The following is a 22,432-nucleotide window of genomic DNA, read 5'->3' on the forward strand; positions in this document are numbered from 1 at the left end:
GCTCTCTGCACCACCAGACACACAGCCCACTTGTTAGAAACCCCAGGGTCCTGCTTTGGCACCAATTCTTGTTTCCAAGGGCTCAGCGGCTGGCTGGGGAACAAGCAATGGGTTGACTGACTGCTTTCAAAGATCCTCCACATGTTCCTCCTCAACCTTAAGTAGAAATCCCGTGAGGATAAAATTTTGCCCAGAACTGCATCCTCCACACTATTTTCCCCAACATTTCTGCAGGAGTGCTATGAATCTACCCTAAGGCTTAACAAGCCATATACAAATGGCGATGGCAGCACTTGAAGAGATTCTGGACATGTTCTGGGCAGGGGAAAGAGAAAGACTGGGGTGAATAGCACTGCTGTTTGCCTCAGCCTTCTGCAGGGGAGCAGTGGGACCGTACTTGTGGGGCAGGAAGACTAAGGAGAAATTTGGGAATGCAATAGGATAGGGACCGCCACCCAAATGTGGGAGTCTGAAGAGGAGGTGCATCCCCAGAACTGCCCTATGTAACCCACGACCAGGTCCCACTTCCCCATAGGTAGGTCCCATACTGTGAATCCTAATTGCTTTGCTTGTTTCTTCCTAGACACAGGAATTCCTTTCATAGAATTACAGGAAGGTTTCTGTTGGAAGGAACCTTTAAACATGATCAAATCCAACCCCCTTGCCTTGGGAAGGGACATCTTCAACTAGGTCAGGTTGCTCAAAGCCCCATCTCGACTGGCCTTGAACACTTCTGGAGGCAGCGCATCCATAACTCCTCAGGGCAACCTGTTCCAGTGCCTCACCACCCTCGTGGTAAAGAATCTCTTCCTAACATCTAATCTAAATCTCTCCTCTTTTAGTTTAAAACTGTTCCCCCTTGTTCTGTCACTACATGCCTGTGTAGAAGTCCTTCTCCCCTTTTTCTTATAAGCCTGCTTTAAGTACTGGAAGGATACAATGATGTCTCCCTGGAGGCTTCTCATCTCCAGGCTGAACAACCCAGCTCTCAGTCTGTCTTAATAGGAGAGGTGCTTCAGCCCTCTGATCATCTTTGTAGCCCTTGTGTGGACCTGCTTGAACAGGTCTAGAGGACCCCAGAGCAGGATATAGTACTCCAGGTGGGGTCTCACAGGAGAGGATTAGAGGGGAAGAATCTCCCTTGACCTGCTGGCCATGCTTCATTTTATGCAGCCCAGTACACAACTGGCTTTGTAGGCTGTGAGTACACATTGCTGGCTCATGTCCCATTTTTCATCCACCAATACCTCTCTGGCCTTCTTTTGAAGGTTGACCCCGAGTATAGCATTCCTTACTCAATCCTACAACCAACAATTACATTTTAAGGCCACCATGGATCCCCAATTTTAAAAATACTACTTGTATTTTTAAAAGTCTTTTGGGAAGTAGAATAAATGTTTGCATACCTATTCATTTCATAAAAATGATGCCTTGGTTTATGGGAAATACAAAGAGAGCAAAGGAATATGAGTTTTTTTGCCACTGATGCCACAAAAGCAATTGGAGGGTGGGAAAGGGTAGAAACTGTGGGAAGCCAGTGGTGAGCTGAACAAGTGCATGCTGATGCTCTGGACTGTTAAATATCTTACAAAGCTTGGTTCTGACAAAGGGGGATGTTGCAATTAGCTTGCAAAGTCCTTTTGGAATTTTGAAATGAAAAGCAGCTGTGAAGCAGAAGCTGTACAGATTCAGGTGCCAGGGAGGTCCTGCTGAGCTCTCTCAGCGCCTGGTCAAGGCCCATGCCTTGTAAGTTGTGGGACAAACAAGAACCGAGGTGCGCACATTCAAATGGATGTTCATTTGCTTCTCCACTAGTCATGGGAACTGATTTAATGCCTCCCTTCTCATTATGAGCAGAAAGGTACTTAGTAGCACTAGACCAGATCCCAATTTATTCTGAATTCCTATTTTCTGATTTTCTATGCTCCCAGCACTAGACCTATCAGTGCTTCTTCAGCACATCACATGGTGCTATGCAAACACGTCCTAAAGCCCTTTTGCTACCAAACAGCTAAGGCAGATGTATTTACTAGGGTGAGGCTGGCTGGCCATATTCACTCCTTTTAACAGGAATTCCTCATCACTCTTCCCATTCTCTGACCTGTGGCTGCTGCCCAACCAGGTGTACTGAGAATTTTCCAGAAATTGTTGCTGTTGACATTACTCCTGTCAATGGAATCTCCCTTTTCTCACAGATTAGTGATCTCTCAGTGACAACTGTTGGAGCTTTCCGACTTAAACCGTAATTGGTGTTTATATCCTCCCTAGATATCAGAAAGCCAGAAGAACTGTGATCTCAGCTTTCTTCTGCTTTCCAAATCCAAACCAAAATCCTTATTTAAATGCTTCTGCTTCTGCCCATGTTGTTCAGATATGCTCATTCAGAGGGCATCTTTTGATCCCTGATATCCCTAGATTTCTCTTCCTTATCTTTTAGCACTGGTTACCCCAGGTAACCTTCTGCCTGGCTGCCCCAGCTTCCTGTTCCAGCTCTCCACACTGTGTTGTTTCTGAGCAGATGGAGTGTTCCCCACTTGGCCTCTCTCCACCATTTGCTCCATGTGGCTTTTTAGTGACTGCCTTGCTCTAGCCAATGGGCTCTGCGCCAGTGCTGCTTTCCTCCCTGGAATGAGTGAAGAAGTGGCCTTTCAGCTTAGCTAATCAACTTTTAAAGAACTGCCAGGCTCCACTTAGGTTTCTCCATCAGCTTTCTCTCCTAGTCTCACTCCATCATTTCCTGGCTTTAGGAAAGGAGCTGTACAGGAATGAAGCCGTGTTCAAAGCCAGGTTGGATAAAACCTTGAATGGCCTTGAGGAAGGTGTTCTCTGCCTATGGCAGGAGATGTCGGGACTACATATTTAAGGTCCATTCCAAGCCCATAACATTCTACGATTCTGTGATTCTATGAAGCCACGCTGCCGGCTGGATCGCCTGCAGGGGAAGGGAGGTGAGCACCAGGCCAAGGGCTGGCTACCCATGGGGGCCGGGTAACCCATCCACCTCTAGTGTGACCAGTAAAAGAATGTGATTTGTCACTGATGCCACAAAAGCACCTGGATGGTGAAATATGAATTGTGGAAAGCCAGCGGTGAGCTGAACAAGTTCATACCGATGCCTCATAAGTACCTCGCAAAGCCTGGGTCTGACCATGGGGTGGTAAAATTTGCTTGCAAAGTTCTTCTGGAGTTTTGACATGAACGGCGGCTGCGAAGAAGCAGCTGCCCAGATTCTGGTGTCGCAGCCGGATCGTGCCGTGGAGGCGGAAGAAGGCTGCCTCGCCCCTACAGCGGGCTCCGCAGGGGAGCACCGCTCCTCGCCCTCTCCTCCGAGGTCATGTCTGAGGAGTTGCCGTCCCGCCCCTCTCCCGGCCCGGCAACCGCGGAGGGGACGCGGTTCCCGGGCAGCGCCGGCCCCGCCCGGGGCTCCGCCCGCCCCGCTCGGGCTCGGCCCCGCCCGGGGCTCCGCCCGCCCCGCTCGGGCTCGGTCCCGCCCGGGGCTCCGCCCGCCCCGCTCGGGCTCGGCCCCGCCCGGGGCTCCGCCCGCCCCGCTCGGGCTCGGCCCCGCTCGGGGCTCCGCCCGCCCCGCTCGGGCTCGGCCCCGCCCGGGGCTCCGCCCGCCCCGCCCCGTCCCGCCCCTCCGCGGGCTCCGCCCCGTCCCGCCCGCCGCGGCCGGCAGGGGGCAGGCGCGCCCCGCGCGGGGCGGTGCCGGGGCCGGTGCGGCCGCGCCCCGCGGGCCCCGCGCGGGCGTCACGTCCGTGCGCGGCGCTCGGGGTTGGCGGGCGGGCGGAAGCGCGGGCGGGGCGGCGCCGTTGCCGCAGTGACGGGACCGGGAGGGGCGGAGCGGCGCGAAGATGGCGGCGGTGCCGCCGCGTCGCTCCCAGCACCACCATCACCACCACCACCCACCGCCCGGCCCGGCCTCCCCGCCGCCCACCGCCGCCTCGCCGCCGCGCAGCCCCAGCCTGGCACCGGCCGCGCAGCGCCACAGCCTGGCCGGCCCCGAGGGCGAGGCGCCCCCCGACGCGGACCGGCCCCCGGCCGCAGAGTGCGCGGAGGGTTCGGGCGCCGCCGCGCCTGCCCCGCCGCCGGGCTCGGGCAGCAGCTCCAGCGGCTCTTCCTCGTCTTCGTCGTCCTCGTCCGCGTCGTCGTCGGCGGCGTCGAGCCCGGCGGCGGAGAGTCCAGAAGCGGCGGGGCCGGGCGCGGCGAGCGGGGCGTTCCGCGAGCTGCTGGAGGCCTGCCGGAATGGGGACGTGACGCGCGTGAAGCGCCTGGTGGACACGGGCAACGTGAACGCCAAGGACATGGCGGGGCGCAAGTCCACGCCGCTCCACTTCGCCGCCGGTGGGTACCGGGGCCTCCCGTGCCCGGCCGGGGCAGTGACAGCGAGCGGGACAGGCAGGGTTCCCCTGGAATAGCTTCGGGCAGGGGGCCTCCAGCGCCTCGGTGATCCGGGAGTGGGCAAGCCTAAGCTGGAAGAGTGTGAGCACACTCTCTTCCCCGGCGGCGTTTCGCTACAGGCTGTAGGGAGATGGCTGTTAAGTCCCCTTCCTCTGGGTGAGACCAGTGGGAGAGGACATCCTGGTAGCGTAAAGAGACTCTAGGATCTAAAAGTATGGACAGTGATCTCTGTGTTTGATATCCACGGGCTGCTGCAAACTTGTGCAGTGGACTTAGGAAGCAATAAACTGAAATTCAGGACAGAGTTGACTTGAAGTAAGGGTTTCACCTGTATTGTAACACCTCAGGAACTCTTGTGTTGCACATGCACTTCATGGGAATCAGTTTTGATGCCTTGTACTTTGTGACTTCTTTCATATCAGCATGGTTTACTGGTTGATATCTGCATCCCTTGTGGTCTGAATAAGCTGGGGAAAGGGATCAAGTGGAACAGCTGAACCGTATAAGTTACAGATGTGTCCAGGAAAGAATATACCTCTTTGTGCAGAAAAGAGATGTCATTGTGATCCGAGTTAATGTTATAAAAGTAATTTAGCAGTAAGGTCCAACAATGTAGACTAACTGGAAGTAAATATTACCTTTTGGCAAATAGAGCTGTAACTAGACTACTGCAGTTCATAAAAAAATATTTGCTACAGGGTGTATTCTTCACTGGGGGCACAAGGCACACAAAATTCATGATAAAAGTAAAATTAAGAAAGTATTTTAAATCATTACTCCTAACTCAGGGCTTGTACAATTGCTAGGTCTGTGCTCAGTCTGAGAGCTCTCTGAGGTGTGGCACAGTGTTACAGATCTGAACCTTACACAGTGAAGCACACAGATCTAGCTTGAGCTTTGTGGTGCACTGGTACACGTAAATTAAGATAATTAACAAGTCTGTATTGAGTGATCAGTGTTTAAGTGCTGGCATGTGGCTCTAAATCACTGTTGAAATCAGTAGCAAAATGAACATTTTAAGGCACAATGTTGTCTGGCACTCTGAATAGTGCTGTACAGTTTATCAGTTACATAACACACCCTGAGATTGTATGGGTTTATTTTCATTTTCAAAGTACAAGAGGTATTTGACAATGCCCCTAAGGAAACTTTTGGTCCTGAGCGGTTTTCTTTCCGTTCTTCTCTGATCCCTGAGCTCTACTGCTGAAATGGGGCTTAAGCAAGTGGAGTTTAAAACACAGCAAACTTCTTGGTATGGAGATGGACTTAATTTTGATGAGCCCTGAACATAATGCTGGTACCAACTGCATGTGTACTTATGAAGTTCTTAATGTTTTGGAAGGCTTGGGTCTGCTTTGATAATTTTGGATTCAGACTTAAAGTTGGGTCTTGCTGCTTCCCCTAAATCTCTGAGATCTCAGCTTGTAACTTCAGTACCTGTACAAACTGTAGTGCTGAAGCTGCAGCAGGTAATGTCTGCTCTGATTAGAGAAGAAATAGACAAAACTTACTTGAGGGGGTAAGGTTTTGAAATTTGGTAATGTTATTAAGATGTTACTGTAATAGCAGTGGAAGATGATTTGTTGTACCATGAGGAAAATAGCAGGTGAAGTTCTTGTGTCTAACAAATTCCCTTATCTATTTTTCTAGATTTAAAGACTTCCCTTAGATATCATACCTCCTTTATCTCAAATTGCTGCTTGTCTGGTGCCAGTGGATTAGACATGTAAGAGCACTAGGCAGATTTCTTATTGCATAGATCTTGAGATTGTGCGTTTTAGAAAGGCCTGTAAGCAAGCATGTTGTTTGAATGCAGCTGATCTTAAGCAGTGTATACCTGCCAGTGATGCAGTGTGTTGATTTGATCTCCTTTGTGGGCCAAAGGTAAGATAAAACTTGTTTGCTTATGAGCATAGCAGTCTGCTGTGTATAGGAAGCTGTGTTTTGGATAACAGCCCATGTTTATGAGCCATGCATAGGTGTGGATTGTATGGCCTTCAGTAGGGAATAGGTGGATGAGAGTGCAGGATGTCGTGTTTTAAACAGCTTTTTTCAAACTTCTTGAAGCTAAACTCTTAGGTGAACAGAGTTTCACTTCTGATGTTGTGATTTGTGAAAGAGGAATTCTTCTAAATTTGTCTTCATTTCCCGTTTTTGGTACTGATTTTTTTTTTTTTTCCTTCCCCCTCTCACAGGGTACTTGATTTCTCCCCAGCTCAGTCTGTTTTTTGTGATGTCTATCTTGGCAGCAATGCCAGGCAGTTAAGTTCTTTTACTGTAATAGGGAAGGATAACTTCACCAGTTATAGTTCCTTGTAAAAAATATTAAGTTTGGGTTTCCTTAGGCTTTGTAAGGTTTCTAATTTAAAAATCACCTTTATGTCCTTTCTTGTGGCAGGACTATAAAAAGAGGGACTTCTGAGAGCATTCAGAATCCTTGGCATAGGTGTAAGCTGGAGAGCTGAAATCTGTTACCAATTATTTTAAAAGCTGGGGATAGGTCTGAATCTGTTTCTAGGAGTCAGTCACCTGCCCATTATTCACTTCCAGATAAATTGTGCGTGGCTGCATCAAACTGGAGCAACAGTTTTATTCACATTTTCTTTGTTTGGGATACCTGAACTGCCAGTTGAACTGAATAAAGGGGAAGTTGTTCTTCAGCTCTGTGTTGAAGTGTCAAGTAGCATGCTGAATAAATCTGACCTGCTTTGGGTAGCTATTAATAAAGGAGAAATTAATACTGAGGCAATATCACAGTTATAGAGGCCTCTCTTGCAAGCAGGAAGAGGTTGAGCAAAGCATAATTTTCCTTTCATCCTCCTTGCTTGGAAAGGGGAAAACTCAGTACTGTCTCAACTGCTGTGTGGATTGCAGGGTATTTGGGTCTCTGGTACTAGTGCAGGCTTTAGATATTGTCCAGCAGCACCCAAAAAGCAGGTTTTAAAGACTTGAAAGTGATTGAGTGACTTTAAAACATGTACAAAAAAAGAAATTAAGTGGAGGTATTAATGTATGCATAGCTTTTACATTCAGTTTATTTAAATAAAAACTAGCTTACTAATTTTTTTTAAAGCAGCTGTGCTAAGCATGGACAAAGGTATGTTTGGCTTAACTTTTTATCAATACTGGTGGCCAAAAGCAGATACCTAGAGAACAGTTATACAGTTACTCTCTTCATATGATACTTCTCTGAGTACTCTTTTTGCAGTTTGTAGCTTAGCAATTGTCTGAAAAAACCCCAGCTTTTAAATGTTATTAGAGGATCATCCTATGCTAAGGAGTTCATTAAATAATTGAACTGTTAACTTGTGTTAGAAGTAACTTGTTTTCTCTTGTACTTTGCACCCTCTTCACTGGAATGTTCTGTGTTCTGCTTAGCGATTTTCTTCTTCAAACTGGGTTGAATGAGACACACTTTTTCACTCACTTGTCTTTCTACTGCATTCCTTTGATCTAAACATGTTACCTCTTTTCCTTGAGAAAGATCTTAACTGTCATTGTTTATTTCACCAAAATAAGAACATCTTTACTGTACTGTCTGCCCTTCAGTGGCTGGAAGTACTTGTAACAACAGTGTTTTCTGTTCTTGTAAACTGGCCCGACAGTTCTGCATTTGATGGTGTTGTTGACACATAGTTGATAAAATACCTCTTTTGCCAGCATAACCAAATGATTTGGTTTTTCTGTGTGTATGTGTGGAAGGATGGATTGTAGGAGAATAGAGACAGTGCTGAAGGCAATCTTACCCCTAAGGAGTTGACCCTGTACTAATTACCAAAGAGTAGGAACAGCCTTGCCTTTAATAGGGCACAGCTGTGTCCAATAAGGATGGTCCAGTAAGGATGGGTGTTATAAAAGGGTGGGTTAGCTGGTCGAGAGGAGAGTTGGAGTCAGTTGGTTGTGTTGCTGTGAGGAGCAAGGGTCAGGTGTTCATGTTAGGGTCAGTAAGGGTTAGTATGTCTGCTAGGGACAGAAAGGGTCAGGTGTTCATGTTAGGGACAGTAAGGGTTAGTATGTCTGCTAGGGACAGAAAGGGTCAGGTGTTCATGTTAGGGACAGTAAGGGTTAGTATGTCTGCTAGGGACAGAAAGGGTCAGGTGTTCATGTTAGGGACAGTAAGGGTTAGTATGTCTGCTAGGGACAGAAAGGGTCAGGTGTTCATGTTAGGGACAGTAAGGGTTGGTATGTACTGCTAGGGACAGAAAGGGTCAGGTGTTCATGTTAGGGACAGTAAGGGTTAGTATGTCTGCTAGGGACAGAAAGGGTCAGGTGTTCATGTTAGGGACAGTAAAGGTTAGTATGTCTGCTAGGGACAGAAAGGGTCAGGTGGTCGTGATAGGGATAGGTAGGAGTCAGCCAGCCTGTGTGAGAAAGAGAAAAGGAGTCAGTGTTGTGAGGAGCTGCCTGTGAGAGCTCACAGACAGAAGGTATGGAAGTCTTACAGTAAGACAATAAGCTAACAGTGACAGTCAGTTGCCATCCACCTCAATTGGTGCCAAGCACTAATGCTAACAATTGGTGGCCTGTACAGGGATGGATCCTGACAACTGTATGACAGGTAGATTTTCTCTTTTTTCCTGTTGAGAATGCTATTGACTTTTTTTTAATAGTTGGGTGATTTTAGTCTGTGATGATGTGTCACGTTTTAGGTACAATTTGTATGGGATGGTCTGACTTTACTTTTCAGCCAAAGATACATCCTGTGCATCATTATGTGGTTTGCAAGTTGAAGTACCTATGTTGGTTCATTATGTTTGAAGCAGGCTGACTGTGATGCATTCATGGCTCTGTGTGTATCGTCCTCCATGCAGAGCACTCACATGCCAAAGATGATTTTCTGTGACATTTTTACTATTAATATACCTGGATGGGGAGGACTCCTGTGAGCGTTTTTCTGAAATCTGAGCTTTTTCCTTGAGCCAGCTTGGTAACAGACTTGCTTTTTCCCTTTTAAAACAACATTGGGCCCTACAAAAGGATACATACGTATTTCCTGCTGACTCCTTGGTTCATATGTTTTTAGACCTAGTCCTTACTGGTAAATAATTAATAATAGCACCTCTTTCAGAAGTGACTAGGTGGATGGACCTGGTAGAAGTAAGCTGAGTCCTACTCAGTTTCTTCGTATAGCCACAGTTATAAGCCTGTCCAGTTCCACACCCATTTAAGAGGAAGTTAAACTTTTTTTTTGATCAGGAAGTTAGCTCCTCACATTCTTGTGCAACACATTCTTTTAGCTTTACAGGTGGTCTCTTTCTAGTGTTTTACCCAGGGATGTAGAGAGTACTACTAATGATTGCTGAACTGTGGCTTAATGCCCGCTTCTGTACCAAGAAGAGGTAGAAGCTTCCAGGAATGGCTTTTGGAAGTTATGGAACTGGGATCACAGAGTGGAATGTTCTTGGTTACTGAAGCTCAGGCTTGGAGAAACCTGATTTAAGATGACTTGTTAAAGCATCAGTGATACAGCTTGTTTTCTTTCTGCTTATGTGTGTAGTAATGGCAGAAAGCAGCTGAGGGAAAGCAGTTTTGTTCTAAGCATGCCTTTGATATCACTGATAATAACTGTAGGAAGTCTAATCACTTTGTGAAGGCTAGCATAAATAATTATGCTCCAGAAAATTTCTGGAGTATACAGCTTTAATCTTGAAGGTAAAGGGATCTCACTTGGGTTGGGAAGCAGTCAGTGGTCAGAGTTTAAGAGAGCTGATCAAGTTGGTTTGGCAGCTAGTAAGCTGTTAATCATAAAAATACAAGCTGCTTTGACATATATGAGTAAGATAAGCAGCTGCAGAGGCAGAGCTGATCTAAGTTGCGACTGAGTGTTGCTTGAGGGAGAGCCAGGAAATGGCAAGAGGTAGTTGGTAACTTATGACACACTTCCACTCTGCACAGAGACACCTGAATCAACCACTGCACCTGTGCTGCAGTGTAGAGCAAATTAGATTACATTGCTCTGGAAAGCTTTGCTTGAGACATCATTCTGAAACTACTCTGACTCAACTTGTTGCAAGTGTCCCCTATGTCCTTGTCATAGAAGAGATGTCTGACCTCACACAGGTGTTTGTAAAGCCAAGTCACTGTTTAATTCTGCCTTGTGCGACTTAAAATGGGGTTAACAATTTTCAGCTGGATTCATATGGATACAATGAGGAATGCAAATTGCATAGTCAATTAGGAAACATCCTGGCAGTCTTAGAGCCTCAGAGCCCACGAAATGCACACATTTTCATGTTAAAAAAAAAGATGAATCAATAAATTACTGGCCTTGAGTTTGAAATTTTTTCTTTTGTTTTTGGTAGCATTTGTGGTACATGAACTTCGTTAGTGTCACAAGTATATTACTTAGTAGAAAGCTTCGACTTGCTTTCTTTGTGACTAGTAACTTGTTCTCTTGAATTATCTTTTAATACTTTGTGCAACATGTCTCCTTCCCATTTAAATTTTTTTTGAATGAATTTATAAGAGAATATAAATTCAAAATCTTAGACCTTCAGTAATATTGAACCATGTGTACTTTTTCCCAGCTTGAAGGCTTTTTAGTTTACTTAGTTAAATCACTCAGTTAAATTGTTTTCTGTCTAGTGAAGTGGGAGAAGTGCTTGGGAAAAGGTCTGATCCTGGTGTGTGTGGTAGTAAAGCAGTGACACACAGTGACTTAGCTTGGCTTTCCTTCACCGTTTGCTTATAGCATAAAACCATTTTGAAAAGATCGTGTGTCTAAGAGTGCTCCTCTACCTCAAGGGCTTCTATTCCCATATAAACTGTGTTTAGTGCTCTAACAAGTGGGATTACTTTTAATAAGAGCATCTTTCCAGTTTTGCTTAAGGTCCTGGTGATACCTACAAGTGTGCTTAACCTGTGATTATACAATTCTGTAAAATTTAACTCCTTTTGGAGTCTTGTCCTTAAATTAAGGAGGTGAAAGGGAAGAGGAAAAACACCTAATGAGAATCATAAGTCTTCTATGTCATAAGTCAAACTGTGCACATAGCAGCTTTGCAGAGATTGGAATTGGCATTTGGAGGAGTTCTTGCTATATTGAGTTAGTGTCATTAATTGGGTGGTGGGGGAAACAGTTCAGCTGTACTTACACTGATCAAATTGCTTGATCACCAGGCAAAGCATTATTCCAGTTCTTCAGGGAAGTCAGTTGATTTTTTTTTTTACCAAACTTTATGAAAATTTGGCAAAGAACTATGTGTCTTTTGTGAATATTAGTAATTAGGTTGTCTGTAAACTATTACTATGTGAAAACTTTTGACGAACTGATGGGAGGTTTTAAGTGGAAACCCTAGTTGGGTGAATGCAACAGAGGGTACAACTGATGTGCCTGTTACTCTCCTTGCATCCCTCTCATCATTCAGCATGCTCAGCCTTGTAGATCTTATTAATGAGATAGAGTGACAGGCTCAGATAGAACACAAGTTCTGTTCTGTCATGACTGTTAGTGAATTGTCTAGCTGTTGTTTGAGCAGGTGAACAGAGTCTGACTTGATGGTGAAATGAGCTAAGAAGTAGATGAGGGACATGAATAATGTACACTGAACCAAGAGTGGGTACTAAATCATGTTGTTTTGCCAGACAAATGAACAGAAATATGTTCTCTTGCAGGTTTTGGAAGGAAGGATGTTGTAGAGCACTTGCTGCAGACAGGAGCCAACGTTCATGCTCGTGACGACGGAGGACTGATACCCCTGCACAACGCCTGCTCCTTTGGGCATGCAGAAGTGGTCAGTCTGCTGCTGTGTCAGGGGGCAGACCCAAACGCTAGGGACAACTGGAACTACACTCCTTTGCATGAGGCTGCTATCAAGGGGAAAATAGATGTGTGTATTGGTAAGTGTCTGTCATTTGTTAGGTTGAAATTTTACCTGATTGTTTTGTGAAGCTGTAATTGTTTATGTGCTGAACTTGGGATGAAAGATATTGCTTGTCTTAAAAGTGAACTACTTCTAATCTAGTGGGTAGGTATAGTGATAGGTATAGTGATAGTAATTTAACATTTTCTTGGTCTGTAATACAAAGTTTGCACTTTGGATGAAGTCTCCTTGTTTGTTAAATTACAGTATTTAAAATCTGAATGTAGGTTTGTCTTTCTTGGTTGTTGTCAAGAAAACTAGCTTTACTAGATAAAGTCCTTGTTTTTTTTGGCTGCTCTATGTGTTGTAGTAGTGGTTAGGAAGATGGTAAACCTTTCATTCCATGCAGTATGGAGGAACAACTTGGTCCTTTGGCACTTTCCAGAACAATTTACAGGACACCATTGTTCAGTAGTGATCTATTTTCAGTATGTGTTTTTTAGCCTGGAGCCAAAGCAATTTCAAATAAAATTGAGCACTTCAGCTGTTTAAAATTTGTTCAGAACATGTAAAGAGCTTTTTCAGTCAGGATGTCTTTAACTTCTGTGTTTTTTTTTCCTGTCCTTAGTAGTACTTTCTAAATAGGAACTTCTGTTTTTGTTTTTTACACTCAGAGCAGTTTTGTGAGCTTGCACTCTTTTAACATCTACTAACCTGAATAAAATTATATGTTCACCATTTCTTTTAAATCAAATGTGTAAAGGAAAGCCTGACTTTTAGGCACTTCATTTAAGCTTATGAACTATACATTCTATGTGTTATCCAGATGACAAGACACAATTATCCGACTTTCAGATAATGCCTTTTTTTCTGAAAGGTTTATTATATAGAATCCCTTCACAGGAAGCTACAAAACTTACCAAATGAAATCTTGTGTTAGCTTTATTGCAATATTTAAGTAATTACTTTAAAATAAACACCAGAAATTGAGTGAAAGAATATTGGAGGTAACACCATAATATAATTTTTCAGTCTGTTTCTTTATTTTACAAGCAATGTGATTTTATCTCTGTATGCAAGGTAAAACATGGAGAATATTCTATAGAAATTGAATATAGCTGATTATGCAGCAATATGTGGGATGAGATCCATTGATATAGTAGGTTCCAGTGACAGTGTACTGTCACAATGTTGAATAGAAAAGTAAGTTTAATTTCAGTCAGTAACTGGAGTCTAGTATGGGACTTAAAGGAAGTAATTACTTTGGTCTGTTTTGTGCTGGAGACAGCCTGATTTTGGGAACTGCTGACTGAAAATCCAAATAAAATAGAAGAAAGTTTGACACTAAGAAGCTGAATAGAAAATTGATCTTTTGCTTTGAAAATATTTGTCTTTTTCAGTTTTTGAAACCTTGTATTAGAGCAGGAAAGGGTGCAGCAGCACATTTTTGTGTTTATAGATTGGTTGTGACAGAGGTTTTAGGATTTGGCAGGGCAAGGCAGCATGGGTAGTGTTACTTTGGGTGGTTTGTTTAAAGACTTTGATATTCAGGAGGAGTTGGGCTAGGTCAGATGAAGAGGCAGATTGTGATACATCCATTTTGATGTACAACACTGGTAGAAATTTAAGATATTTAGATTTAATTTCTGTAATCAGTGAACTGATGGTACCTTTTAAAGTTCACTCTTAATTCAGCAAGAGGTTGTGGACTTGGTGAAAGGAAGTACAGGATTAAATTATGTATTCTGTGCACAGGTTAGATCTGTAACTCTAAATGTTGATGCTAGACTTAGGGTATTATCCATGGATACGTAAATGTTCAGCATGTAATACTTGCTGATCAAATCCCAAAGCTCTTCTGCTGTCTGGAGCAGTTTTAGAGTTCCTTGGAAGCAGTGAGCAGGCTTGTAGCACTACACACAATTCTTCTCCAATCTGCCTCCAAGTAGCTCTGGAGGAATTTTGGGGCATTTTTTAATAATTTATTTTAAGCAAGCAAGCATGATGCTGTTGTGCTTGGTTTAGTTACAGTTATCCATGTATGTTGTACTTCAGTCAGATATTTCATTTGTCAGGGTGAGAGTTCCTACTAAAGGCAGTGTCACCAGGCACCAGATGTATTGTATGTATTGTAGTATGATGCTACTTTCGGATTGACTTGATTCTATAAAACTGGTAGGACGTGAGTCTAGACAAAGAAGCCTATTCTTTCATGTTTGTAGTGATTTTGCAATTTATATCTAGTGGGCAAGCATGTTTTGCTGTCTTCGACAGAATTCCTGTTTCTTTCTAGCAGTTTTATATAAAACTTGTATTTTAGGTCTTCAGCTTTAATTTAAAAGTCTTTTGAAGGAATATGTTTTACACCAGGATAATGCAACAATGTTTTAGGGTCTGAATGCTGACTAGGAATATTGTAATAGGTTTTTGGTATACATTGTACAGTACTGCTGTTTATGCCTTAAGTATATACTGTTGCAACTGATATGATGGAAGAAACTGGTCTGTTTAAAAAAAATTAAAATTCAAAGAACAGATCCTTGGAGCCCTTCTTTTTAAACAAGCAGGGTGTGCTTTTTAAAAAGCATTGTTTGAAGAACGGGAAATCCTGATGTTACTGGAATTTTTTGCTGAATTTGGATGTCTGTTTGAAAAGTGATAGACTGTGTAGAAATTAGTCATCTCACCTATTTTTTGGCTACCTACTCTTGGCATCTTCTTAAAAATGATAAAATGAGTGAGAATTTTCCACTTTACCTTCTCTCCTTTGCTGCTTCTTTGCCACGCCAGCCTGCATATTTTCTGTACCACATGTAGCATGAACGCTTTTTTTGGTCACTTTACATGTCAAAAAGGGAAAAAGTAATAACTGAACAGAGCGTGGAGATGCTGCATATTCATGAATAATGATTTTTCAGAGAAAAATTCAAGACATTGAAGCCTGGCAGGAAGACCAGCAAAAGACACGTAGTGACTCCAGCAGTAGAACACTCTTGTGTCTAGCGCAAGCGTTGGAATGGAGTGTCTATATTTGTCCTAAAGGTACTGTAGGTGCTCAGCTTTTGTGCAGAGTTCAGAGTAATAGGTACAAACCCTGCCACTGGAGGAAGCTTGTGTAGAAATAAGTATATATGAACTGATGAAAACTCACCAGACTGTGCACCCAGGAAACTGTAAGACAGCAAATAGCTCATGTGAGTTCTTTTTCTTCTGTTTTACTGATTGCATATTGCAGTTGTAGGACAGTGTAGGGAGAGGTGCTGAGTATGGGAGGAGTATTGGCGCTCCTAGGTGGCAGTTGCTATTGTGTTCTGTTCTGGAAGGGAAGGTCTTGGTAAGTGGTACTCAGCTGCTTTGCTGACCATCTCTTGCAATGTATTCAGTCACTGCAGGTCTGTTTAGTTGCCAGGTAGTTACACTTGAAAACACTGTTTGCTTTATGTAATCAGTTTCTGGACTAAATTTATTGAAGCACTGGAACCAATCATTAGCATCCTCCAGTATTTATGACTTCTAGGATTGCTTTATCTGTCAGAAAGATAGATTTTCAGTGTCTGTGAACTGCTTCTAGAGCTAATGAAAAGTGGTTTTGTATCTCAGTGTTGTATTTTGTCCTGGAATAGTGGATGAGTGCTGAACTCTGCAATGTGCATTTGGAGGAATGCTGTGATGTCAGGGTAGTGACTGTTCTGCATATTGGGCTGTGGAGAAAGAATTATGTTTCTTCAGTCTGACTGAGCATAGACTCTCACATGAAGACTGCATATCTCATTTTTTTTCAAGAAATGAAGCTCATGATCTGAGACTGTAAAAGCCTTGAATGTATCCTTTCCCATGGCAATCAGCAATTTAGGAACTTGATAAAGAGGCTGCATTTGAACTGTGTTGCATAGCAATTAGTGTACAAAATACTTGAAAGCTCTAATTCACTTTTTAAATGCTGTCATACTTTTGGCTTTGAAGGTGTTCTGTGGCAAGAGAATTTTACAGCTTAAAAGTCTTGCTGAAAGAAAACAACCTTTCCTTTTTTTGAAAAGGAAATTATTTTTGATTTCTTGGTGACTTTTATTGCAAGCTGTTCAGGACTTTAATGAGAATTAGTGAGCAGTCATTTCTGTTTGCAGTTTGCATGTCCTTTGTGATTTTATAGATATCTTTTTTTCTTCTATCAGATGTCTCTTTTCCAGGCTGAAAAACATAGTCTTCTGTTAAGTCATCCTGTTGAATATTCTGTTTTTTCTGCCTCCTGCCTTCTTCCACCCCCAGCCATTTTTTTTTTTTTGGGTGAGGGGTTGGTATGGGGGATTGGACACCAAAAACGGGTGAAGTAGATTTATAGGGTAACCTAATTTTCTTTCTGGTTTGGTTTTCTGGTTGCTGAGCACTGCATGGGAGTAGTTCAAGGTAGTTCCTGTGTGTTAACAGCTCCTTTAAAACTATTTGCGTAGCACAGTTGTGTTTTGTTCTTGTTAAAAAAAACTAGGCTAAAAATAACCTTAGAGAAGCTGTGCTTATGCAGTTTGTCCGGGTTTGCTTTGCCCTCCAGTGCATTTGTTTCTGCAGAAGCTGTAGCAGTTCTTGCAGAGATTTTCTTTTTTCCCTGTATGGATCTCCAATTAAGTGTTGATATCTATAGGACTGCTAGGCTCAGTATTATCTCAGGTGTCATACACCTGCTTAGTTTTTCAGGGCATCCTTCAAAATATGCAAACACAAGCATATCTGTGGTGATGCCATGATTTACGGATCTGAACATGCAGAGTACTGTAGTAATGTTAGGGAAATAAAATATTCTGTCTTCTGAAAAGCTCCCTTCATCACTGTACAAAGCTGTAAAAGTTTTTAAAAATCACTTTCAGCCCATGCATTGTTAAAAGGATCCACCCAGAATTACTTAATGTGACTCGAGACTAGTGTTTTTACTGGCTTCCTCAGGCTAGTTATAAAATCTACGGTAAAGATCCAGTGGCATGATGAATTTACTGTTCCAGTGCTATGAAGTGACCTCTAATGGTACTGTCAAGGTGCATTTGTATCTTTTTGACCAGAGAATTTCTGTGTAAGTTGATTTTTTCTTCTTTACCCTTTTTGCACTTGAAAGATAGAGCAAGCAGGCAAGCTAAAACTTTTTTAAGCTAACAGCTTTTCTGATGTATAGGTCGTGCCCTTAATGTAGGGATTACTATTATTTAAATGCCTCTTTATAAGCATGTCAAAACATTCCTCACCCTGCTGTGCTTCCTCACAAATGAAGAAGGAGAAGAATTCATTAGTTATTACCTGCTGCTTGTATACATGTTTTGAGTGAAAGATGTGGAGGGAGTATTATGTGACCCCTTTCTGCAGGGCAGATAAACCTTCTGTTAGGATTAAAAAAAAAAAATCTATGAAAGATACTTTATGGGTAGAAGCTGCTCACAGTGAACCTTAAAGGAATTGTAGAAATGGTAAAATCATTGCACTACAAAAATCTTCGAACTTCTCATTTGTTTGGTCACCTTGCAAAGAAGGCTTGTACAGCAAATAGTGACATTATTGCAGTTTATGGTAATTTTATCTTAAGAGATTTTAGAATGCTCAGAGTGTTTCCAAGGAAAGGAGCTGTATTACTGTAAAAGTTAAAGCAGTGTCTGATTTTACTACCTGAAAAACAGTAATTAAAAAAAAAAAATCATAAGAAGCGCTGTCAAGGAGCAAAATTGTATAGTGACCAGTTCTTTTTAGAGGTGGGATGACAGGAATAAGACTTGGTGTCTTAACTGAAAATTAATTAAACTGACTTAGATTTATCCGCTAGACAGACAGAAGCCTGTAAGAAGACTAGTAGCTCCTTAATAAGAATTAGAGGGGAGGTTGATAATTGAGCTCCATTGGGATCAGGTTATGCATGCTGTTTGTGGGAGAGATGTACTGAATTCCTGAAGACTCCATTGGAGAGCTCGTGTTCTAGAAGGAAGCTTAGATTCCTAGAGCTTTCCTGGATAACTGATGTTCAGAGGCTTGTAAAATCATTGGAAAATGCTCTCAAGTAAGTACTTTAAAATGTAAAATGTTTTAACTGTTGCTGTTTATATCAGAATATTCTTAAGATTGTTACTATTCCTGCTTTGACTTTTGAACTACTGGGGTACTACTGTTACTGACTGTTCATAGTGTGTTGTGGGGATACAGTGACTTATATTTGAACTTTAAGTTGCAGAAAAGTTTAAAGAGCTTTAGGTTGTTCTTGTGTATCAGAATTGTGAGTTTTGCTCTATTAGGAGGACATGAATTAATCCCTACATTGTGGAGGTTTCCTATCTGTTAGCTGCAGTTAATGTTGATATGAAAGATACTTTGTATTTGATAAGCTTAACCACAAGCAGTCCTTGTTAACAGCATCTATCTCTTATATGTCCCAGTATGCAAAATAAAAATCCTAGCTATTCTTAATAGTATTTATTATTCAGATACTGATTAAAGACAAATCAGCTGTGGAAGCAGACTCATCAGACTGTAAGGAATTATTTTGGTCTGTTTCTGTTGTGTAAGTTACAGCTTTTGTTTGGAACCCTGTTTCTTTGAGTAGCAAAGTAATTTTAAGTTGGTGCATACCTAGTGACTCAAACACCTAATATGCTTCTCATACTGTTTCTTCATAGGGCCTTTCTTAAAGGAACCTTGCATGATAGCAGACACAGGATGAAAATTCCTTGTTTTAGCTTGAGTGGAAGAATACTTTTGTTGTCTCAATTAAGTACTTGTTCCTGGTTTAAAATAGTTTCATGTCCTCTAGCCGCTTGTTTAAGCTATGCTAGCTTCTAAATGTTAATATTCATCACAGAAATGAAAGCTCGAGGGCTGAGTCTCACATTTTTTGCATCTACGGTGTAGTTCAGTTGTCTGTAGTTCAGACTTGCCCTATTGAAAGAGACCTGAGAATAAGGCTGCCTTCTCTGTGAGCTGTTGGGGGTGGAGGAATCCACGACTGAAATAATACATTGGTAATTGGGAGGCATTGTAATACTGTTGTCATAGTAACAATAGACTGGAGTGTGAGACAACAGGGCTTTTGTCAAAAGTGACAACAGACAATGGTTTGGGGCATTCTGCCATGGCATATACATCTGCAGTGCTCCCTGGTGGACTTGGGCAGAAAGACATGAGGGAAATGGATCAATTCCTGTATGAGAAGGGTACCTCTTCAGTGTGTGACATCTGTGTGCAGATGGGTCCATTATGGAGTGTTGTCTCCAGGAGTTTCTGTACGCTGGTACCTGTGCATGTGTAGCTGTGATAGACACTTTTGGAAGAAATATCTCTGAGCAGTCTCAGTCACACATATGTACCCAACAAAGAAAGGTCTTGGAGTGCAAGGAACCTTAAAATAAGTGGATCATTGATGCAAGGTGGAAGTGCCCAGCCACAGCATTTTTTTTACAAGGACCAAACATTGAGCTGAATTAATCCTCAGGTTAAATCCTCTTCAGGAACAAAATCAACAGTAAATTTTGTAAAAAAGCAAAAAGTAAAAGCAGAGAGGATGATGCACAAATCAGGTGCTTTATCTGGGATTTAATGCAATGCATAATTTGAAAGCTGTCTTTCCCTCTGTTAGGTTTAAATTGTATTGGTAGTTAATATGTTCAGACCTATCTAGGTTATAGACTTTTTCTCAGTCCTGTTTTCTTTTTCAAAATTCAGGTGTCAAGAAAACAACTTTTTTTCCTTGTATGCTTGCTTGGCACAGGAGGATCTGTGGAGGACAAAGAAAAGAGTAATTTATTTTATGATGTTTCTTTACAAGCATTTGTCAAATCAGAATCTGATTTCTTGCATTGAAGAAGGTGGTATGATAATATGCAAACATGACTGGAAAATTTGCTATAGGGTCTTTCTGGGAAGTTAAGGGCTTCAAGAGTGCTGATGTTAGCTATTTGCAAATTGAGAGGGAGGGGAAGAAGTTGCATATCATTTGGAACAAAGTAATGGAACAGATGGTCCTCTTGCAGACACTGAAACTGCTTTCAGATGTCCAGTATGAGTTCAGAATGGCTTTCTAAATATGTTGCAGAAATAATTAATGTTATGGGACAATGCTTCTGATTACTGTAGCAATATCCACTTTAGCTTCTTAGTGGAACTGTGTGGTCCTTAATGCAGTTCATATGTGGTTTAAAAACAATCTGTAGATATATGTGTAGATGTTAAGGGCACAAATGAGTGGAGCACATTCTAGCAGAAGTTTCAGGTGCTTTCTTAGGCTAATGGAAAACATTGATTAAAGTATTACTACAGGATATAAAAGTCTTGCTTTTAAAAATGTGTAGGCAAATAAATCTTTGTCATGTAGTAAGTAAAGGAAGGTATCTCTTTTTAATGATTTGGTTTTTCTGTAAAGCAAGTGTGCAAAATAAACTGTGGGTGCTTGAAACCTACTGGAAATACTGAGCTCTTGCCTCTTGTTTTGGGTGGTCTTCAGCTATTCGTGCAGCTAGGACTTGTGATTGAAAAGCACAGACTTCTGTAATTCATTGTTTCTCTGTGTTTATACGAATGTACCATGCAGCAGCAAGGCTGAGATGTCTGATATGAATCCTGCTCTTCATGCTGCTGTGTGTAGTCTTCATGTTTTGCTGATGTCTTGTCCAAGCAAGCAGTACTGAGCAGTTCCTTGGTTAGCCATAGTACTCTTGACCTAACTGTAGTATTATAGTTCAGGATACTGAATGTATATGACCAGTTATTCTGGGGTTTGATGGTTGTTTTTTCCCCATCTTGTGCTTGCCTCACTGAATGATGGCATGAGAGCTGCTGCTAGGGTTTAAAGCCTTTCAATGAATGTTTTTTTCAGGTGCTTTTCTGTTTTGGAAAAATGATAGATCCAGGACAGGTTCTCAGACTTTTAAGATGTCTTTGTTCGTGTTGGTTCTCAGGTGTTAGATTTTGGTTCACTGGCAAATAGTGCCTTCTGATAGCCACACAGCTAATTTCACATGCAATCTGTAACTTGGCTTCCACAAAGACTTTTTTCCTCCTCAAACTTCACTGGGAAGAGGACCATGCCATAATTTTCTCTTATGCAGGAGACTGGAATTAATCTTTGGTTTCTCTTAACTCTCTTCAATTCCTTTTCCTCCTAGGATGTTCTTTGTTGACCTAATTTGCCTCAGTGACTGCTTTTGCTTTTCAAGGACTCTGAAAGCAGGGCTCTTAATCTGTCAAGTGGGATGTCAGGATTATAGCTGACATTTATTTGGATAAAACTTGAAATAGAAAGATGAATTTGTTCAGAGAAAAGTTAAATTGGGACCAAGCAATGAAGAATTGTCCTTAAAGCAGCTTTCAGCTTGGGATATAGGTGAAAACATAAATTGCTCAGACAGTTGGACAGCAGTTCAGATTTCTAGCTGTTCAGTATGGTATATTAAACCAATTGCTTGAAGTTTAAGTAGTTACTGAATTGTTGCTTGCAAGAAAAAGGGGTTGTGATTTCACATAGTGAGTCCTCAATCCGTACCATCTACAAAGGAGCTAAATGGTTTTTATTAGGTTTTTTTGACCTCTTTTGATGAAAGGGTCTTCTATTCCATTTTACACACTTAACAGTATATGTGTTCCAGGTGACTACTCAAACACACTGAGATATGATTCTTAAGCACTTTTGTGAAATGGCCATAAATCAAAATGTGGGAGGTTCCTTCTGAATACCAGGAAACACTTTTTGTCATCAGGACAAGTAATCACTGGTTGGCCAGAGAAGTTGTGGAATCTCCTTCCTTGGAGATACTGAAAAGCCATTTGGACAGAGTCCTGGGCAACTGAGTCTAGGTGGCTCAGCTGCAGTAGGGAGGATAATCTACACAAGTCTGTTTGACCACAACTGTTCCATGTTTCACTGTGATTCAGTGTTAAAGGAGTGCATGTGCATGGCTGCAAATAAATGGGATTAAATAAATGCTTAGTGTACTGTCTTTCATTGCTTGCTAGCTCAATGAAAGGTTTTCCATTTTTTTTCCTTTCCTTTTCTTTTTTTTTCCTACAAGAAGCTTCTAGAGTGTTTGTATTTTGCAGTTTCATTGTGGAACCCCCATAACTTCTTTTACACTACACAGCTTTTTGTGCAGATAGTGTTCTTAGGGGAAGTGTTTTGGAATGGCAGCACTGTCTCTTACATGATGTAAAAGAACCACAAACAAAAGAACAGCAATTGCACTTAGGTTTTGAGGTGGCTTTCTAGAAGACCGCATTCT

At 42.2% G+C, this 22,432-nt stretch overlaps 1 protein-coding gene across 2 annotated transcripts in view; it reads left to right on the top strand.

The window, feature by feature from the left end:
* The first annotated feature begins 3,789 nt into the window (after positions 1-3,789).
* Positions 3,790-22,432, top strand: part of TNKS (tankyrase) — a 127,942-nt gene continuing 109,299 nt past the window's right edge. The window contains exons 1-2 of one of the 2 annotated variants that reach the window (XM_068187316.1): positions 3,790-4,341; positions 12,013-12,237. In XM_068187316.1, coding sequence (XP_068043417.1) covers positions 3,852-4,341; positions 12,013-12,237 — 715 coding nt within the window. In that variant the 5' untranslated portion in view covers positions 3,790-3,851. The remainder of the gene's footprint in view (positions 4,342-12,012; positions 12,238-22,432) is intronic. The other variant, XM_068187317.1, reaches the window with a different exon arrangement.

The sequence above is a fragment of the Anomalospiza imberbis genome, chromosome 4, assembly GCF_031753505.1.
Source record: "Anomalospiza imberbis isolate Cuckoo-Finch-1a 21T00152 chromosome 4, ASM3175350v1, whole genome shotgun sequence".
Lineage (NCBI taxonomy): Eukaryota > Metazoa > Chordata > Aves > Passeriformes > Viduidae > Anomalospiza > Anomalospiza imberbis.